The following is a 21,816-nucleotide window of genomic DNA, read 5'->3' as shown; positions in this document are numbered from 1 at the left end:
CAAGACTACAAGGCCCCTTCCTTTGACTCCTTTTGTGATTCCTTAATAAGAGAACAAGAAAAACTCTTACACCTTGGTCTTCTTAATCTTGGAAACTCTTCCACGAAAGCGTTAGCCGCCCAGCAGCAACCAAATTCAAAGAATCCTAAGAAGTCATATCCTCAAAAGAATGGTCCTAAACCATCTCAGCCTCAAAATGATAAGACCAATAAAAACAAATGGAAGAAGACTGATAGACATTGTAACTTTTGTAATCGAGATGGCCACTTAGAATCTAAATGCTTTAAGAAGATGGAAGCCTTGGAAGCCGCAATGAAGAAACATAACATCCATGTGGAGCCTACTTCAACTTCAACTTCCGGAATGGCACTTTCTGCATCTCATTGTCAATCATCTCAGTCTGGTTATGCATTAAATGTATCTTCTTCTTCTTCTCATTCTCATGAGTGGCTCATTGATTCTGGAGCCTCTTGTCACATGGCCAAAAACCAAGCCATGTTTTCTTCTTTAAATGATTGTAACACCAAAAATATATATATTGGTGATGATAGATCTCTTAATGTTGTAGGGACTGGAACTGTTCATCTAGACAATGGTCAGTTTAATGATGTATTATGTGTTCCAACCTTATCCTGCAACCTTCTATCTGTCTATCAGATAACTCACTCAGGTGAAGGTAAAATTGTTGAATTTTCACCTCATGATGTTGTAATCAAGGATCTAAAAGATCCTAAACAGATTCTAGCTACTGGTCTTGCTGATGATTCCAAAAGGTTGTATAAGTTTCACAACTTTGGGTCATCCAATCTTCCCTCAGTATTTGTTGCTCATAATGATGAAGTGAGCAAACTTTGGCATGAGCGATTTGGTCACTTAAACTATCGCTCCCTTCAGCATCTATGTAAAGAAAATATGGTGACAGGTCTTCCTATGGTATCTTGCAGAGATGGTGTTTGTTCCGGATGTGTACTCGGAAAACATCATCGGGACAGTTTTGACAAACGTGCCTCTTGGCACGCCTCAGCCCCTTTACAGCTTGTGCACAGTGATTTATGTGGTCCTCTTCCTGTTGCTTCATTCTCTGGCTGCAAGTACTTCTTAACTTTCATTGATGATTTCTCCAGACGCACTTGGGTATACTTCTTAAAACTCAAGAGCGAAGTATTTAACACTTTTTTGGCCTTCAAAACCTTTGTTGAAAAACAATCTGGACATCAAATTCTTAAGCTAAGAACTGATAATGGTGGAGAATATGTTAAAAACACATTCATCAACTTTTGCACCGAAAATGGAATTCAAATGCAACATACTGTTCCATACACTCCACAACAAAATGGTGTAGCTGAAAGGAAAAATCGCACCTTAAAGGAAATGGCTAATTGTATGCTGCAATCTAAAGGACTCAGTCTTAGTTTTTGGGCCGAAGCAATTAATTGTGCAAATTATATAATCAATCGCACTCCTACTAAGGTTCTAGAGAATATCACTCCAGAAGAAGCTTGGAGTTCCATTAAACCAGATGTAAGTCACTTTCGTGTGTTTGGAAGTGAAGCATGGGCCCATATTCCAGATGAAAAGCATAAAGCTTTAGAACCTAAGAGTGAGAAATGTAATTTTGTTGGATATTCTGAAGATGTAAAAGGTTATAGACTTATTCCATTTAAGTCCAAAAATGTTATCATTAGAAGAGATGTAAAATTTGATGAAAATAAATCGGCCTGCGAGCCTAGTCCGGCGGATGTGCCACCTCTTCCTATCTCTTCTACTTTTGAAAACCTTTCTTCTTCAGATGATGAAAGTGAGGATGATAATCCTCCCCCACCTTCTCAGGATCCTCAACTTCCAAGATGGGTCCGTGCTACTCGGGATGCAGCAGGTGATCTTGCCGGTGATCCTACAGATCAGCGACGTACACGTTCTCAGTTTGAAAGAGCCTCTTCTTTACTGGCTCAAGCTCCAGTAAATCATGATCCTGACACTTTTGCAGAAGCTTCAGGCCATCCACATTGGGAAGCAGCTATGAATGAAGAATATCATTCATTAATGACAAATGATACATGGGATCTTGTTCCTCTACCAAAGGGACGCAAACTTGTTAGATGTAAATGGGTTTACAGAACCAAGTATGGACCAGATGGGAAAGTTGATAAACATAAAGCTCGTCTCGTTGCTAAGGGCTTTTCACAGGTTGAGGGCATTGACTACACTGAAACCTTCTCCCCTGTTGCCAAAATGAACTCTATCCGCCTTGTTCTTTCCCTTGCTGCCTCTTTAAAATGGGAAGTCCATCAGATGGATGTTAAATCTGCCTTCTTGCATGGGGACTTGCAGGAAGAAATCTATATGGAACAACCCATTGGCTTCATACAAACAGACTCCAGCCTTGTTTGTCGACTTAAGAAATCCCTTTATGGCCTCAAGCAAGCTCCTCGGGCTTGGTATGCCAAAATGGATAACTTTCTTTTAGAATCTGGCTTTTCTAGGTGTCATTCTGACAATACTGTCTACACCAAGAAAGTGGGCAACTCTCTTATCATCCTTGTTCTTTATGTTGATGATCTTATTCTTACTGGTAGTGATCCCAACCTTATAAACCATGTGAAGTCCAGCCTTAAAAAGAAATTTGAAATGACAGACTTAGGACATTTACACTATTTTCTCGGTCTTCAAGTCTTGCAATCCCAAGAGGGTATTTTCCTTTCCCAGTCCAAGTATGCTTGTGATATTCTTCGTCATTTTCACATGGAAGACTGTAAGCCAGCCCCTTCTCCCTTTCAGTCTGGAGTCAAACTTTCAGTCTCTTGTACTTCTCCTGAAGTTGATGCTACCTTATACCGTCAACTTGTCGGAAAACTCTTGTATTTAACCCATACTCGTCCTGATCTTTCCTTTGTTGTTGGCCTTGTTGCTCGTTTTATGCAAAACCCCCGTGAAAGTCATTGGAAAGCAGCTAAAAGAATACTTCGTTATGTTCGAGGTACAGTACAGTTTGGGATTCATTACAGTGCCAAAGCAGCTCCTCTGTTAGTTGGTTTCACTGATTCTGATTGGGCTGGTGACCCTGATGATCGGAAGTCTACTGCCGGTTATGTCTTCACTCTTGGTTCAGGACCTATTACATGGGCTTGTAAGAAACAGGCTGCCATTTCTCTTTCGTCAGCAGAAGCAGAGTATCGTGGTGCCGTGGAAGCTAGTAAGGAAGCCTTGTGGCTTCGTCAGATCCTATCAAAGTTTGGCTTTGGGCAGCAGCATCCAACCACACTTTGGTGTGATAATCAAAGTGCCATTCAGCTATGCAAAGATCCAGTCCAGCATCAGCGCAGCAAACACATTGAACTACACATGCACTTCATCAGAAAGCTCATTCATGACCATGTTCTTGAAGTGCAATATTGTCCAACAGATGATCAGGTTGCAGACATCTTCACAAAGGTTCTCACAGAGGCGAAGTTCACTAAACTTCGATATATGCTTGGAGTTCAGGAAGTTGCCACTAAGGGGGGATAGGCTCTAGTGCCTCCTTCCTTCTCCTATTGTGTCATATTTGTAAATCCTTCAATCCTATCCCAAGTTGTTCTTAAGGGGGGATGTTAGGATATTCCGACACATAAGATATAGTTAAGTTCAACTTGGTCTAGTATAGAGTTAGGTTAGAGTTAGGTAAAGTGTGTTTCTTTACCGTTGTACATTTTGTAACTTACAATCCGACGGTCACGATATGTAGTGATCCGACGGTTCACTCTCACCTCGGTATTACCGACACTTGATCCGTGGCTTGACACCCGATTGGTCCATGAGTTCTATTTAAAGCGCATGGAGGGTCATTGTTCGGGTAATCCGTGCATGAGAGAAGCTTATGTAAATTTTCATTCTTTGATTAATAAATTGCCTGTAGTACCCACGTTGGGACAGGCCGTGGACTGTTTCCCTCCTTGCACTCTGAGGGTTTTAACCACGTCAAAAATATTGGTGTATTGATTTGAGATCTGGTTGTGAGCAGTGTCCTTTTGGTATTATTTCTGTGGAACTTACCCTGTAAATTCCTACACAATATGATTGGGCAGAAGAAGCAAGGATAGAATGGCAGCAAGATGAGAAGATATGCAAGACCATTCAACAGTTACAGGAAGACCCCAATGCAGTAGAAAAGTTTACGTGGAAGAATGATTTGTTATGGTATCAAGATTTCTTATACATATGTAAGAATTCTCAACTCAAACAGAAGGTCCTTTTGGAATTACACACTTCTCTTGTAGGACGGCGTTCAAGGTTCTTAAAGACACCATAAGATCAAGAAATAATTTTTTTGGAAGGTCTTAAAGAAAATGTGCAAAAGTTTGTGGGAGAATGTGTGGTATGCCAAACAAATAAAGCAGAGACTATCAAGATCCAAAGGCTCTTTCAACCATTAGTCATACCAAGCAAGCGATAGGAAGAAGTTTCCATGGATTTTATTACAAATCTACCCAAATCTGAAAGAAAGAGTGTCATTATGGTAATCGTAGATAGAATGACAAAGTATGCCCACTTTTCCTCTCTTTCTCATTCTTTTAAAGCAAGTATTGTGGCAGAAGAATTCATGGAAACAATCCAAAAGCTACATGAAATACTAAAGATTATTATAAGTGATAGAGATCCAATTTTCACTGAAAATTTTTGGACTAAATTATTTTATTGTTTGGGTATTCAATTGGATCACATCTCATCTTACCATCCTCAATCTAATGGACAAACTGAGATTGTGAATAAATGCTTAGAAGGATATTTATGTTGCTTTGCATCTAATAAACAGACACAATGGGTCAAATGGTTGCCCTTGGCAGAATGGTGGTACAACACATCCTTCCATACTTTATAAAAAATGTCACCATTTATGGCACTTTATGGATATCATCCTCCATCCATCACATCACCCTTGAAAGGGACTATAAAGGCTCAAGCAATAGAGGACCACATACAACACCAACAAGAGGTTCTCAAACTATTAAAGGACAACTTGGTTATGGCACAAAATAGGATGAAACAATAAGTATATCAACATCGCAGTGAAAGGGAATTTGAAGTGGGGAATTGGGTATTTGTGAGACTACAACCATATAAACAAATGCCCCTCAAGAAACAAAGGGACAATAAATTAGCTCCGAGGTATTATGGCCCCTATAATGTGTTGCATAGGATTGGAAGTATGGCTTACAAATTGGAGTTGCCTCCTTCATATATACATCCAAACTATTATACTAGAGATTAGTAAAGGGGAAAATAATACTAGAACCAAAAACAATTTTGGAAACAAAGACCAAATAGCTGAGAAATCAAGCAATTACTAAGCACCTCATCAAATGGAAGAATCTACTAGTGAAATAAGCGACATGAGAAAATGAGTTGTTCATATAGAAACACCCACAGATAGTCAAGTGTTGAGAACAACACTTCTTTGAAGGGGAAAGGCATGTTATATTGGAAGATCCTCACCATGCCCTTCATGTATCCATGCTTTTTATAGATGTCCATTGTGTGCCCATATTTCCAGCTAACATTGGACCCTGCCCATCCCCACTTCCAGATATGCATTTGCTTTCATTTTAACATTCCAATTCTTTGTGCCACTAAGATTTTGTCTATGATCTTAGATTAACAACAAATAGAACCAATGAGATAAATCTAAGTGATCATAATAATATTTACTAGTACAAGTTTTGGATTGTTATTCAGAAAGTTGTAACAACAAATTGTATGCTTTTGTAAGTTTCATAACCATTGTAGAATTTTCATTTACTATAGTAGAATTCTTTTGAAAGAAATGGAAATAGCATTATTACTTATCCATACTACCACAGAGTGATCGGTTCAAATTTGAACTCTAATTTGTAAAATACAATTAGCACAAGATAGATACCGCATTGCACATTCACCGATGTTGCTATAACCTCCAAATTGTCAAACAGTAGCAAGCCAAAGCCACAGGTCCATTGCCAATATGGATGAATGTTGACAGAAAAACAGTTAACCAAGCTACTGGAGACATCCACACTATCTTACAACAAAAGAGTTTTTTTATTTTAGCTGCAAGAGGACACACACCATTGAAAGAGAAAGTGGATAAAGTAAATCTAATTTTCTGAAAGATTGCCAAAGGTAAATGTACTCATGCTTTAAACGACGATATTGCATCCATAAGTTTCATAACCATTGTAGAATTTTCATTTACTACAGTAGAATTATTTTGAAAGAAATGGAATAGCATTATTACTTGTCTATACTATTACTACCACAGAGTGATTGGTTCAAATTTGAACTCTAATTTGTAAAATGCAATCAGCACAAGATAGATACCACATTGCACATTCACCTATGTTGCTATAACCTCCAAATTGTCAAACAGTGGCAAGCCAAAGCCACAGGTCCATTGCCAATATGGATGATTGTTGACAGAAAAACAGTTAACCAAGCTACTGGAGACATCCACACTATCTTACAACAAAAGAGTTTTTTTTCTTTTAGCTGCAAGAGCACACACACCATTGAAAGAGAAACTGGATAAAGTAAATCTAATTTTTTGAAAGATTGCCAAAGGTAACCGTACTCATGCTTTAAACGATGATATTGCATACATTCTTAGCATCATCAGATTACAAATGCCTTGGAAACAATTTCTTATTACGAGACAGATTTGATGTCCAGGAATATCCCCTAAATATCAGAATCCATTGCAGGCAAAGTAGTTATATTTATAAAGTTCATATCCATTCACATACAAATTCCAGTCAAGCAACCTTTCTCCTTAACTGCTCTGCGGATGTACTCTCAAATATCTTATCAGCATTTCCAACTTCGAAACCATCTCGTCTATGCAACTCCGAGATCTACAATAGAGTAAAACATTTGAGCTGTAATATAGAAAAATATCAATGAAAGAAGCAAAAAAGGACACAATGAACATGTTAAGATGCAAAAATATTTGTGAAATTTATGAACCCTATCCTTCCTGAGCTGGCTGCATGTGATCACTGAGGATATAAATACTAAAAACTGTGCTCTGAAACTACTTGAATATCTGGGCCCACATCCATGGATTGAAATGGCATGATGTGTTCCCTATATTGGTCACGCAACCCAGACACAAAGGTGTAAATGCTCCATGTCAATTGCTTTAACAATAAATCTCCCGAGTCTAAAACAATAAAGCACTCCGTATGTGTAGATAAATGAAGCCACACTCAACAAGTTAACTAATTAGTTCCTAAGATGGTCCTTTCTGTGAGTCTTTTATTCTGAGAATCAGCCAAAAGTCCCATGCATGATGTTCTGGATGTTTTTATTGGAAAAGTGACTTGCATCAAAAAGGGTGTTTGACCACCATGAAGGTCTATATATGTTGCATTGGGTACTGATCTGTACACTGCATAGTTAACAATGGGGTAGAGACAAGAGATTGGCTGACTCTATAATATCTGGCAGGGACTGGCTTACAAATAAAACATAGTTTGCTAAGGCCTATTGAGATCCATGATGATATGCCAACCTACTACATGTCTATACTATCCTATAGCTCCACTAAAATTGTTGCTCTACCACGACTAGAAGTGTGTATTACCTTACAGTTGTGCCCACTAGTTCTAGAAGTTCATAACAATGGTCACTTCAAGTTTACAAATTTCAAGGTACTGGGAACATAAGCCTCTAAAGGATTAAGATGGATCTATGTTGGTATAAAGACAATGATATACCACATTAAAAGTTGCAACAAAAACTCAATCAAAAAAAGTACAAAAGATACTGTGCTTCCTTGATACCTTATCAACTGGCAAGCTTTCATATTCAGGAAGTACCAGTCGCTCAGCAAATTCAATGTACGAAGCAGGTACAGATTCGGAGATGCCCTCTGCAAAATGAAAAATCATAGAATCCGCCACAGTAGAACTTTGTAGCAATCGGCCATCAGGGCTCACTGTTCACAGAATTCATCCAATTAGCATAACTGCTTGCACCAACAAACAAATAACAGTTTATTATTCTAGTGCCTAGGTATCATTTTACATGAACATCCATACAACAAAGAAAATAGTGAGATAGATCAATCATCACCACAGCTCATTATTTTCTAAATTGAAAGCAATTACCAGGAATATTTTTCAAAATCAATAGCAGTTTGTATAACAAATTTTAAATCGACAAAACAAAATAGTAAACTAGACACATCGTGAAAAAATTGCCACATAATAGAACAGTTTTGGCAATGTTGGTTGCTTAGAAGCACATAACACTATAGTCTAGCATCTCCATGGATTTAGCATGACAATTATTTGGAGTGGCCTAGCAAGGCGACTATTTCTTTTTTTATCGGAATCCAGCAACTCAATCTTTGGCAAGAACATAATGTTTTGTCATGTAAATCATATTTTCGAATGCAGAAATGTATTCAGCGCCCTGGAAAATCCTGCCGCATTCGGATTGTGCAGACTCAACAACTTAAAACTTTGATTTTCCCAATTTATGGCCCAATTCAGGCAAAATTGACCAGAAAATTTGCCCGGAATACAGCCACAAAAGTTGCCTCGTTAGACTACTGCAAATGATTCTAACACTTAAAACTTAAGTTCATATGCATCTTCAAAATATCTTCATGTTGAAGATCATTTGGATTATCTTCAATAGATACCTTCATATCTATCAGTTCCTAATGACTGACGTCAGAGTCAACAGCTACATTTCATAGGCCTTTTCCGAAGTTATAATGTGACCACCCAAATAGAGCTAGGAAATGCTCATGCACTCCCACTGTATTACAGAGATTGTACTCTTCTAGTCCCATTTAACATGCTTTTTGTGGTCATTCATCGGACATCAATGAAATTAATTTAGCTTATCCTAGTTTAAATCTCACTCAGACTCTATTCATATGTATTGTTGACCAGCCTCCCCTTTAATACAGTACAGTGGTTACAAATCTATAAAGTTAAACACATCAACCATTACTTAATCTCACTTCTTAAAGCTCCTATGTTGAATCTCAGACAGACTTCATATGTATTGTTTACATTTCTTTTGAAAAATATGTCATATATATACACCAAAATATTTACAACAGCGTGTCAAAATAGTGGAAAGGTATATACAATGAAAATTATATCCTCTTCCACAAAACTACCAAGGCACAAATAAAATCAGATTAAGCAATTGCATCTAAGGATTTGGCATCTTCTATCAGCAAGGAACCTGTCCAACAACTGCAGATGTACCTTATCCAGCCACATGGTACAGAAAGCAGACAAAGAACTGATCTCCTGATCAAAAACATCCCTGCAGTGGACCTTTCAGAGGGTAAACAGCACAGAGATCCTCAAGCACTGCCAAATCCCAATGACTGTGAATGTTCTGAGACGGTGAAGCATATCTTCTGGAATTGTCAGTTCGCAAAGAATGGTCGGAAGTATGTTCAGAATCGGCCCTATCATTCATATCATTCAAAAGTAATTCTTGTTTGGAAGAAAGTACTTCCCCATTGACCCCAGCCTCAGCCACGACTTCTGTTTTGATCCATTGAATTTGGGTTTCCTTGTGTAACACATGGGATGTTGGGAATGCATTATATTTTCTGCACAGTTGGCTTCATGCACTGTACATTGCGCTAAGCGCACCAGAGAGAATTGCAAGGGGAGCTTAGCAGGGCCCCCTGCTTGGTGATTAGGGGCAAAGCCCCCCAAAAAATAAAAATAAAAATTGGGCTGTTTTTGGTCCATTTTGGGGCTTGCTTTGGTGTTTTTTGGCCAATGGTATTTCAACCCAATGTAATATAATTCCAGTTGAGCAAATCTAGTTCAGGTTAAAATATTAGGGCTTTGGATACCACAAAATCCTATATATTTATTGTAAATAGTAAAGTTAATACAATGAGTTAGAGATGCAGCTCTAAACATTTGCTGGTTTTCCAGTCAAGGGTTCCCAGGATAAATCATGGTGTTTATTTGTGCACGATGTATGTGTTTGCTTTGCTATTTTACTGTGTATATGTTCACTGTAAAGGTTTAAACTTTAAACTTACATGGGAAAGGGGTTTGACTCCTCCCCCTTTGGAATTGCTTTGAGAGCAATTGTGGCACAACACCCAAAGTGACACTGTTCTCTTTTGTCTGAGTAGCAGCACCACTACTCTCATTTTTGTCTAAATGGTGGATGTCTTGTTCTGAGGTAAACACTTTTGGTTATGCGGCTTTTGAATGTGATGGAATATTTTATTGTTGCTTCCAAATCCCAAGTTTGATGGGTAGCCTATTGACAAGCCATTTAAGTTCATGCATTTCTTTTTGGAGATGACAATTTTATTGCTAAGACCTTTACAATTATGGCAGATATTTTATTGCAATTAATCTTGATGGCTCCCACAGAGAAAGAAGCACTTACCTATTACAAAGATGGTACAATTTGATATTTTTTCCTTTCTTTTTTTTGGAAGAAAAGGGTGTTTGGGAAGAAATAGTGGTTAAAATAAAGCTTACGCTCAGTAAAGGTGAGTTCTGGAGATAGACAATTCCCTCAGTCATGTGTCCCCAGTAGCTGCAGCCTTGGATGCTCTCATCTCCTGAGGATTTTAATACCAAGCACAAGGTTAAACCTATGCAATAGGCCTTGCTTGTATAGTTGAATATGCATTACCCTTTTCCAAAGGGTAGTGAGAATGGTTGTGAAGACCTGACGTATGCTTGGTCACTTTTTCATCAATGATCCCCACAATCAATCTGGAGGGAGTTGGTAATCACTCACACGTGTCGACCAACATTCATACTAAAGGGAGACACAGGGTCAGTCAACTACCACATGAATGACAGGTGTTAAGCTTGGGAAAATACAGTTATCAATCGTCATATGCCAGTTTCCATTTCTCCTACTTCTAATAAGTTAGGCTCTAGAATATTAAGATCTGCCAATGCAATGTAATTTTGGATATTGCTAATGCACTGTAATTTTGGATATAGTTTTTGACGTAGATTTTTGTTGAAAAAGCACCTTCTCTGATATCTGGGACACCCATGCAAAGTTAAAAGGATCTAGGGAATATTCTACTTCTAAGAATGTATTATCTTTGCTTTGGCACTTACCAATGATTATGCATTAATAAGTTTCTTTTTCTGCATAATAATCTGGACTCTAAGAAAAAAGAGATAGTCAAATCAGTGAAAATATTGGAAGAAAAAGAACTCACCTTTTAAGATACCTCCTTCTGTATTGAGTTTAAATTTATTGGATTGGATAAGCTCATTCAGCTTTCCAATTTTTTGAACATCAGACTTTAATCTATGCACAGAAATTGTGAGATGGTTCAAGGCATAGCCATTAACAAGAGTCCATGCTGCATACTCACTTTCCCTGAGACACTCCAGCAATTACATATTAGTAGTTACCACAGCAATCATAAATACTGCAATCAATCAATACAACTGTTTTCAGTAAAAGGCCTGGTAAATATATTGGCAAATGTTTATAATCAAGAAAGTTGACAAGAACATAAAGATAGGACTTTATGTAAGTCCGCTAATTCAGGCATTGAAGCAGACCAAGCATAATTCCTTGTTAGAAACCTCTATAACAAATCTGTGGTAGTCGCATGCACATTTGTAAAAGTCACAAGGTATTCTAGTTATATTGCTGATCAAGCATAAAATGGAGTTAGATAAGAAGCCTTATGAAAAGACTGACCAAAGGCATACAACAGAATCCAAGCAATATATGAGAAGTAGCAAGGCACACCAAAAAGTAAAATGTGAGCAATAAATGTTAAGGTATCCTGATGAAAATTATACAAAGAAATACAATATAAATATTCGATCCAGGATTGGCAACAATCACAATTATTGAAAAAGTTCACATCTCAATTTTCAAATGCTCATATGTCCCTCCAGGATTAACAGATTTAAATTGGCAAATAATTATCCGAGTTAGAGAACCCATGATCCATTGATATAAGCAAGGTCAAACAGAAGCGTGATCAGTCTGTAATAGGAAAATAGTCAGACACGGACCTGGCCAATAGTTGATAATCAGAGAGAAGAGGTGTTGGCCATGTCAAAGTTCCCAAAACGCTTGCAAGAGCAGCATATTTGCTCCCACTAGAAGAGATACTTGTATATTTTTTTATTATTTCCTGTTCAAACAAACAGCAACATCTAAAGATCCTTTGTTTTCCTCCCATAATGAATGAGATGCTTAGATTCAAAATAGTTGCTGAAAATGTTAACTTCAGCAGTTTGTTTCACATACACAAATATTACAAAGAAAACAAAAAAACTAAGATAATAATTGCAAATCAACAAATTGAAATAATTACTAGAGTACTGGTCAAAATACTAAATAAATAAATATCAAACTGCTATAAATCTAAAATGGCTGGTATTGACGATAGGGCATACTGATACGACTATCGGCTTGGCCATGTAAGTAACATCAAATATTCAAACCACAGAAAAAAGGTATATGCTATAAGATAACACTGTACCAGCCTACTCGGTCATAAATATAAAAATAAAGTGCCCATTTTTCCATTTCGAAATCATTATCATTCATTAGAAAACAAAGTAATTTGAAGGAAGTAAACACAAAATTTTCTGCAAGAAAGCATTATCATATTCATTAGCAAACAAAAAATTTGAAGTGGACACAGAAATTTCTGCAATTACAAACCTGAGCTTCCGGACTTAGTTTGTCAACTAGGAGTTCTGAAATAAAAATTCTTGGCAGCGGTCCATTTATGCCTTCTCCATTGCAATCCAAAAGATGCTGAGGTGGAGAAAACCATAGTGCTCTCAGATGCTTTGCAGGAAAACTTAATTCTCCGCGAGCAATGTAGCCAAAATCAAGGAAAAACTGTGCAAGTGCACTGATTCCACAATTGTCCACCTTCAAGGACAAAAGGAAAAACAGGTCATATTTAGATCTAAATGTTGGGTTGAATTTCAGTTTCAAGAATCAAAATAATAATTGGTCTACAAACTATATGCTACTGTTCTGTCAACGTAAATAAAATGTAGCTTGGAAAATAGTAACAAGACTAAACATAAAAATCAATGTGACAGACTTAAGTTCATACATTAAAAGTCCGGAAGGCAAAATGATCATAGCAAACTTGACCCCCATCATATGTCCGAACAAAATCCAGAACAGAACTAACTGTTAGATTCTTGCTAAGATATGATTTCTCCATTGATGCCAATGAATTCCTGAAAAATGTTTCTGAAATCTGCAAGTGGTAAAAATTTATAAAGGCTCATTAACAATTAATCCAAGAACATAGAACTAAAGATACGAAGCAAAGATGCATAAGTACCAGATTCTTTTACATCAGTAGCTGCTCCCAAAAGGAAGGAATATAAATTTGTAACATATTGATAAATACAATGAGATTAAGAAGCATTATAATTATAAAGAACAAATCTAACAACCCATGAAGAAAGTGCACGCAATTACATCTAACAATTATCCAGCAGTTAAAAACAAAAAATGTCCATAACAACAGAAGCAAATTCTCGTGGAGAAAATATGATTGGCCATGAGCAAGATGTTGAAAGGAAAGACACTGAAGCAAAACACTTAGATCAGTATAATAGATTGGTCCCAACAAAAGCATATATCACAAAATTCAAAAGGAAGTATTGTGACAAAAAATAGATGCTGGTGTAAATTTAAGGGTTGCCATCACCGATTCACCACAACCATGCAAAGGGTATTTCATTGATGATGATAACTACTACTAAGGAATAGTTGAATCAAATCTCTGACAAGAGGTTTTCGAACTGACTTTGCATCTGCCATTCTATTCAATAACTGTTCTGCCCATGAAATCAAAGCTTGAATATCCTGAATCAACCTTGGACTTCCCATTCTGCTATACATATTCCCAGACATGCAGTGATGGGAGTTAACTTCCCGAGAGGGATTAACAAAGTTGAAGCCTTGGTAAACATGAGTGCTTCCTCATTTACAGAAATTGCAAATCAAAATTAATCAATGCATCATTGTTTGCATATTTAATGGTTTTCCATCCTAAAATGAAATCTGGTCCAGAAACTACGGGATTGAATTTAAAATTCAAACATAACAGTATATTTGCATCAGGAAAAATTTTAAAGAATAGAGAAACAAACGGTTAGAAGATTGAGAGAAGAGGATCACATGATAGGAAGATGATTGAGGTTTCTGCAGGTTGTGGTGATCCAATCCAAGGACTCACATAATGGCTAGGTATGAGGACCTTCTCAACTTTTCAGAAGACAACCTAGGGAACACTATGTTTGTCAAGGTCCTAGTCTCTATTCCTAATCTAGATCTTGCAATGTCATGCTTTCTCATGGATCTTCGTTTTGATGTTGAATGGTTGAATGAGTTGATGGTATAATTCATGCAAAGCTAGAGGTTGGATTTATGTTTTCTTCAGAATGTTTCCCTCAATAAACGCCCTCAGTTAAGAAATTAAGTGAAGATTAACTAAACGACTTTACAATTCTGTCCATCAAGTGCTGGAAAGTTTTGATTGTCTCAGGTTTCTAGACATTTAACGTTTGTTGATAAATCGAAACAGCAAGACAAGATTAAAGGCTTAACCATCTCAGGTCTCAATTTGATTTCTCATTCAAGGATTATTGATGATATTCATTGCAAAGTTTTGACAAACATCAGCATTTCATTTTCATTTGCAAGGATATCAAATATGGTGCATAAAGGAACTAGTCTAAGTTTCACAACAAATTTTGAACAACCTGTGTAAATACTTTTGGATTACAATTTTAATTCAATTTAAAATCAGATTCCTGTGAGTGAAGAACACTTGAAGAGGCGTGAGTTTTTAGACACGGATAGGCTGCTGCTAGGAGTTAGGTGGTTCTGTGAGTCAATCATAATCCTAGCAAAGTTGCTTTAAGGTCTTATGCCACTAAACTTTAATTGGAGAAATGCTGTCTAGTGATGATGCTGGATTGATTTTGTCCTTAATTGAGATAAAATTAGCTTCCAAAAATATATTTGAACAACCTACATTTATTGAACTATTAGGATTTACAGCTATGCTATGGAATTTCAGGATCTGATTGTAAATGATTCATACTATCATCTTCATGGAGAGTTAGAAGATCAGTGATTTCTCCCACTTTGGAGAGTTTCAGAGCACCTCACAAAGTTGGAGATAGATTAAATTTTGCAAATCTATAAACATTTCTGTTGGAAAGTGTTAAAATTGGCAACTAGGGTCAAACTCCACATGGGTCATCTTATTTATGAGAGCTGATATTTTTCTTGGATTCCTCTCTCCGAGAGGTGTAGGATTGATCTAAAGATCATCCGATTCTGACATGTACAAATGAAGATATGAATTTATTTATATTATGGACAAATTGTCAAGGTCGGCCAACGAGCAAAACAGACATTCAAACCCCCAACTCATCCTCAACGTTGCATATAAAAGAAAGAGACCTCAAGTCATTTTCATCATCATCTCATCTCACATCTCTCTCTCCTCTTGTGATTGGGTATGCATATCTGGGCAGCTTTCTCTCACATGTGCAAAGGAAGGACATATTTCTGTTTGACTGCGTTGACCAGCGTTGACTCAGCTGCAGGGAGGCTGTTTGACTGCATTGACCTGTTTTGACTTCGGTTTGGGTGAGGTATCTCTGTCCTAGCAGGCCGCAGATCTGGGCACTAAAATCGAGGCAATCTGACCTCTCCTTTGATCAGCGTTGACTATCCTAGGGTTGGCCACAGAGTTGACTTTTGTTGACCAGTTTTGACTGGACTATTTCGGACTGTTTTGGGCTGATTAGACTTGCTGTTGGAGGCCGAAGTTGACTGGGTTTGACCAAGCTGAATAGAGGAAGAATTCTGCCCTGTTTGACTAGCGTTGACTTTTCTGGTTAGGGCTTTTGCTGCTGTCATAAATTATCAGATTTGTAAATTGTACTCTCTCTCTGCTACACTATTGAAGAATATAGGAAGAATTGATCAAGGGTTTCCCCACATTGGGGTTTGTCCTCGGTTGGTGCCACATCTTGTGTCCTCTTGTCTTGGCTTGTCTTCTATTGTTTATGTTTATGTTCTATCTGCATTTTACTATCATGTTAGAAATTGAAGTAAAATTGCTCTTAAGCATAGAACATACCATCGTTACCTAAAATTAACATGGTATCAGAGGTGAGGTGAAAACAAAACCCAAGCAAGAGTGAAAGAGAAATCACCAAAGACAGTTGGACACGGGCAAAAGGGTCAATGGGTTCCTCATCCCACTTCCTGGCTGAAGACAAGCTCCGTGAAAAATCTGATTATCATGGATAGAAGATGTCTCTTGACTTGACCTTGGAAGAACAAGAAGTGTTGGATTATGTAAAGGGTAAAATCCCTGAGCCTCCTTCAAATGCACCGGCTGCTGCGAAGACCAAGTAAAATAGGGCTAAAGTCAAAGCTAAGAAGATTACCAGAGATTCCATTCACAAGCGTCTGGTGGCCTACGTCTCCAAATTGAAGACCTCCAAGGAGATCTACGACAGGTTGATCAGCATGTTCAAGGTTAGTGATGCTAATCAAATTTTATTTCTCAAAAATAAGTTGAAGGATATTAAGAAGGGCAAGGATGAGGATATTCAATCCTACTTCTTAAGGATCACTGAGATCAAAAATGATCTACTTTCAATTGGAGAGGTCATTCCTAACAGGGAACTTACTATCACTACCCTTGGAGGACTCCCACCCGAGTGGTATATATTTAGAACCACTATTCTCAATAATGATCAAATTCCAGGGTTTGAAGAATTGATGTCAAGATGCATTCAAGAAGAAACAAGAATGGTGGAGCAAGAAATGTCTTCTAATAGAAGCAACCCCACTGCATTCTCCGCTCATGCCAAAAGGAGAAATAATGCAGGGTCTAAAGGTCATTTCAATGGAAAGCTTGGATCTAAGGGAGGAAGGAAGGGCAGGTGCTTTGTTTGCAATAAGTTTGGCCACTATGCAAGGGAGTGTCCAAATAGAAGGGACACATCACATGATGATGATCACAATCATTCTAGGGGCAACTTCAATCACAACGATCAAAGGAATGGCAGGTACAATGGCAAAGGAAAAAGGAATGCAGGACATCAAGGAAATGGTCGACCCTCCAAGAAAGCAAGGAACTCTAGGTATGAAGAATCAAATGTTGTTAACAATAAGCAAAAGGAGTACTATCTTATATCGGCCCTCTACACTACCTCTCCACTGGATACTTTGGAGAATTGGCTAATTGATAGTGGTACCTCAAGGCACTTCACCGGATACAAGGAAGCTCTCTCTAATCTAATAGGGAAGGAGACAAACTTGGAGATTATCCTTGGAGACGATGCCACCTATCCCATAAAGGGAGTAGGGAATGTTACCCTTCAATTGAATCAAGGTAACACTATTCATTTACAAGAAGAACCTGGTGTCCATTTTGGCAATGGAAGACAAAGGATAGAAGGTGGCATTCATCGATGGAAAGGTACGTGTTTGGAAAAGGAATTTTAAAGATGCTTTTACTCTTGGGTTCAGGGTTGACACTTTGTATCAAGTTGGAGGAAGTCCATTGGGAGCTATGTCTTGCGACACATCTCTACAATCTAAACTATGGCATCGGAGGTTTGCCCATCTTCATTATAATGCTCTACCTGATGTGAGACAGTTGGTGACAGGTATGCCCGAGTTCAAAGTAGAGCATGAAGGTGTCTGTCTAGGATGTGCCGAAGGAAAACTTACAAGGGGACCATTCCCCTCAAGTAATAGCAAGACCATAGATATATTGCAATTGATCCACTCCGACATATTTGGTATGATGCCCGTAAACTCTTTGGGAGGATACTTATATTATCTCACCTTTACGAATGATTATTCTCGCAAGACCTGGATCTACTTCTTGAAAAAGAAGGATGAAGTGTTCACCTGGTTTCGTCACTTCAAAGCCATGATAGAAAACCAATCTGAGAAGAAAATCAAGATATTGAGGACTGATAATGGGACTGAGTACGAATCAAATGAATTCCATGATTATTGCAAAGAAGTTGGCATTAAGAGGGAGACTACAACACCATACACTCTCGAGCAGAATGGTGTAGCTGAAAGGAAGAATCGTACTATTGTAGAAGTTGTTCGTGCCATGCTTCATGATCAAGGGCTTCCGAAGTTCCTATGGGCTGAAGCTGCAAATACTATCGTGTATGTTCAAAACTGATGCCCTCATCAAGCATTAGACTCCAAGACTCCCAAAGAAGTGTTCACTAGTAAGAAACCCGATGTCTCTTATCTTAGAATTTTTGGAAGTCCCATATATTTTCGTGTCCCGAAAGAGAAAAGAAGCAAATTGGGTGCATCAGGGAAGAAAGGAATCTTTGTGGGCTATAGTAAAAATTCTAAGGGATATAGAATTTATGTGGCTGGTCAAAGGGAAGTTGAGATAAGTCATGATGTCACCTTCAACGAAGATATGGCCCTCAGCAAGATCAACAACCTTCCTATCCCAAGGAAGGGCAAAGAACCGGAAAATAGGGTGCAAAAGAAGATGAAACGATGCTGAATGTTGATGAACCTATGGATCCTATTGATCCTCCTCCTTAAGAGCCCTCCTCCTCCAAGAGGAGACCCTCATGGCTTAGGGAGACTCTCAAAGATGCTGAGAGACATATTGCACCAAGGGGGACTTTTCGTGAAAGCAAGAAGCTGAACAGGTATCAAGGATACTTGACCGTCATGAGCACTATCATTCAAAATGAGCCTTCCTCATTCGAAGAGGTCGTGAAGCAACATGGAAGGATGCTACGAATGAAGAATACGAGTCAATTATGAAGAATGATGTCTGGTATGTGGTTCCTAGACCCCAGGACAAATCAACTGTCACTTCTAAGTGGCTCTACAAAATCAAGCATGGCGTTGATGGAAGTGTAGAAAAGTTCAAGGCTCGCTTTGTTGCTCGAGGCTTCTCTCAAAATGAAAGTGTAAATTACGATGAGATATTTGCACCTGTTACCCGATACACCACCATCCGCTCGATCATAGCCCTTGCTGCCTCGCAAGGATGCAACCTACATCAGATGGATGTCAAGACCGCTTTCTTACATGGTTCGATCAAAGAGGTAGTCTATGTGGAACAACCCGAGGGGTTTGAGGTTCATGACCGGGAATCTCATGTATGCAGGTTGAAGAAAGCTCTTTATGGCTTGAAGCAAGCACCCCAGGCTTGGTATGAGAGGATTGATAGCTATATGATGAAGCTGAGGTTCACTAGAAGTGAAGCTAATTCGAACCTTTACTTTAAGGTTGAAAATGATAAACCTCTCATACTGGTACTTTATGTGGACGACCTCTTTCTGACAAGTGCAGACTCTCTCATTCACAAATGTAAGAGGGGGTTCACTTTTGAATTTGAGATGAAGGACCTAGGACTAATGCACTACATCCTAGGGTTGGAGGTCTGGCAAAAGCCAGGAGAAATTTTCCTATCTGAAGGAAAATATATTATGAAGATATTGGAAGATTTGGGATGGTGGACTGCAAGCCTGTGACTACCACGATGGAACTTAAGTTTAAGAAGTTATGTGGTAGTGTTGTCGGACTTGAATTGGGAAATGCTTCTGAGTATCGTCAACTCATAGGAGCATTGATGTTCCTGGTGAACTCTTGTCTGGACATATGTTTTGCAGTTAACACGTTGAGCCAATATATGGTTGAGCCTCATCATATACATTGGATTCGTGCCAAGAATCTTCTGAGATATCTTCAGGGCACAATTACTCATGGACTGAGATACACTGTCGGAGATGTGAGGCTGCATGGTTATTCTGATGCTGATTGAGCTAGGAGTGTGGTGGATCGCAAGAGCACTTATGGATGTTGTTTTTCTTTGGGTTCTGCTTCGATATCCTGGATGAGCAGGAAGTAGAAATTGGTTGTCTTGAGCACCACTGAGGCCGAATACATCGCTGTTAGTATGGCCACCTGTGAAGCTGTCTGGTTGAGGAAGCTCTTCAGTGAGCTATTTGGACATGTGTTGGATACCACTGTGATCCTCTGTGACAACCAGAGTGGGATCCGATTATCAGAGAATCCTGTGTTTCATGATCGCTCCAAGCATATAGATATCAAGTACCACTTTATCCGGGACATGGTACAACGAGGAGTAATAAGGCTCCATCACATTGGGACTGATGAGCATGTTGCCAATATTCTGACAAAAACCCTGGGGAAGGTCAAGTTCTTGGCCTTCTGAGAACGACTTGGAGTCGTGGAGAGACCCTCTTGTGAGGGTCCTGTATGATATGGACATTGAGCTTTGGGAGCTCCAGGGGGGGCTTGGGGTACTTCTTGGAGTGATGAGCAACCATAGGGTGAGTGGTTCAGCCTTCCCCTAGTGGTTTGTTGTGTACAGGATGAGTGGTTTAGCCTTCCCTTGTGATAACTCGTGGGGACATCTAGGCAGGATGAGTGGTTCATCCTTCTCCTACTGATACATCCTACCCATGCAGTCTGGGACTCATGGGAAGTACCTCTCATATGGCCAATGAGTAGGGAAATGAGAACAGGGACCATAGTACTACCGATAGACACATCGTGTACTACCGTACTCCATATGCTAGGATGACTGATATTGATCTGGGATCAATTGGAACTGACTTCGAGTCAGTAAGAGTGGTATGAGACACTCTCTTTTGATTGGAACTGACTTCGGGTCAGTAAGAGTGGTATGAGACACTCTCTTTTGATTAGGACTGACTTCGGGCCAGTAGAGAATCGTATGATACATTCTCGATCACTTTTTCTTCTTCATAGTTCAGCAAAGCAGAGCAGTGCATTAATGGCAGAGATAGTACAGATTGGCAGATGGATTAGTAGATGGAGTTCTCCCTAGTTGAGAGAGAGTGTTAGAATTGGCACCTACAGCCAAACTCCACATGGGTCATCTTATTTATGACAGCTGATATTTTTCTTGGATTCCTCTCTCCGAGAGGTGTAGGATTGATCTAAAGATCATCCAATTCCGACATGTACAAATGAAGATATGAATTTATTTATATTATCGACAAATTGTCAAAGTTGGCCAGCAAGCAAAACAAGCATTCAAACCCCCAACTAATCCTCAACGTTGCATATAAAAGAAGGATACCTCAAGTCATTTTCATCATCATCTCATTTCACATCTCTCTCTCCTCTTGTGATTGGGTATGCATATATGGGCAGCTTTCTCTCACACGTGCGAAGGAAGAAGGACGAATTTTTGTTTGACTACGTTGACCAGCGTTGATTGAGCTACAGGGAGGATGTTTAACGGCGATGACCTGTTTTGACTTCGGTTTGGGTGAAGTATCTCTGTCCTAGCAAGCTGCAGATCTGGGCACTAAAATCGAGGCAATCTGACCTCTCCTTTCATCAATGTTGACTGTCCTAGGACTGGCCGCGGAGTTGACTTTTGTTGACCAATTTTGATTGGACTATTTCGGACTGTTTTGGGCTAATTAGACTTGAGTTGGAGGCCGAAGTTGACTGGCTTTGACCAAGCTGAATAAAGGAAAAATTCTACCCTGTTTAACCAGCGTTGACTTTTCTGGTTAGGGCTTTTGTTGCTATCATAAATTATCAGATTTGTAAATTGTACTATCTCTCTCTCTGCTAAACTATTGAAAAATATAAGAAGAATTGATCAAGGGTTTCGCCACATTGGGGTTTGTCCCTGGCTGGTGCCACATCTTGTGTCCTCTTGTCTTGGCTTGTTTTCTACTGTTTATGCTTATGTTCTATCTGCATTTTACTATCATGTTAGAAATTGAAGTAAAATTG

General features: G+C 38.7%; 1 protein-coding gene across 3 annotated transcripts in view; it reads right to left on the bottom strand.

Moving 5' to 3' along the window:
- Positions 1-6,534: 6,534 nt before the first annotated feature.
- Positions 6,535-21,816, bottom strand: part of LOC149229370 (plant/protein) — a 33,286-nt gene continuing 18,004 nt past the window's right edge. For 2 of the 3 annotated variants that reach the window (XM_089378578.1, XM_089378579.1), the window contains exons 2-7: positions 13,082-13,231; positions 12,676-12,891; positions 12,018-12,139; positions 11,201-11,364; positions 7,794-7,948; positions 6,535-6,863 (exon numbers count right to left, since the gene is read on the bottom strand). In XM_089378578.1, coding sequence (XP_089234704.1) covers positions 6,765-6,863; positions 7,794-7,948; positions 11,201-11,364; positions 12,018-12,139; positions 12,676-12,891; positions 13,082-13,231 — 906 coding nt within the window. In that variant the 3' untranslated portion in view covers positions 6,535-6,764. The remainder of the gene's footprint in view (positions 6,864-7,793; positions 7,949-11,200; positions 11,365-12,017; positions 12,140-12,675; positions 12,892-13,081; positions 13,232-21,816) is intronic. The other variant, XM_089378580.1, reaches the window with a different exon arrangement.

The sequence above is a fragment of the Pinus tabuliformis genome, chromosome J, assembly GCF_031772625.1.
Source record: "Pinus tabuliformis cultivar Carrire ecotype Pingquan chromosome J, CPIR1, whole genome shotgun sequence".
In the NCBI taxonomy this organism is placed as follows: domain Eukaryota; kingdom Viridiplantae; phylum Streptophyta; class Pinopsida; order Pinales; family Pinaceae; genus Pinus; species Pinus tabuliformis.
This window is presented reverse-complemented; position numbering and strand designations above follow the sequence as displayed.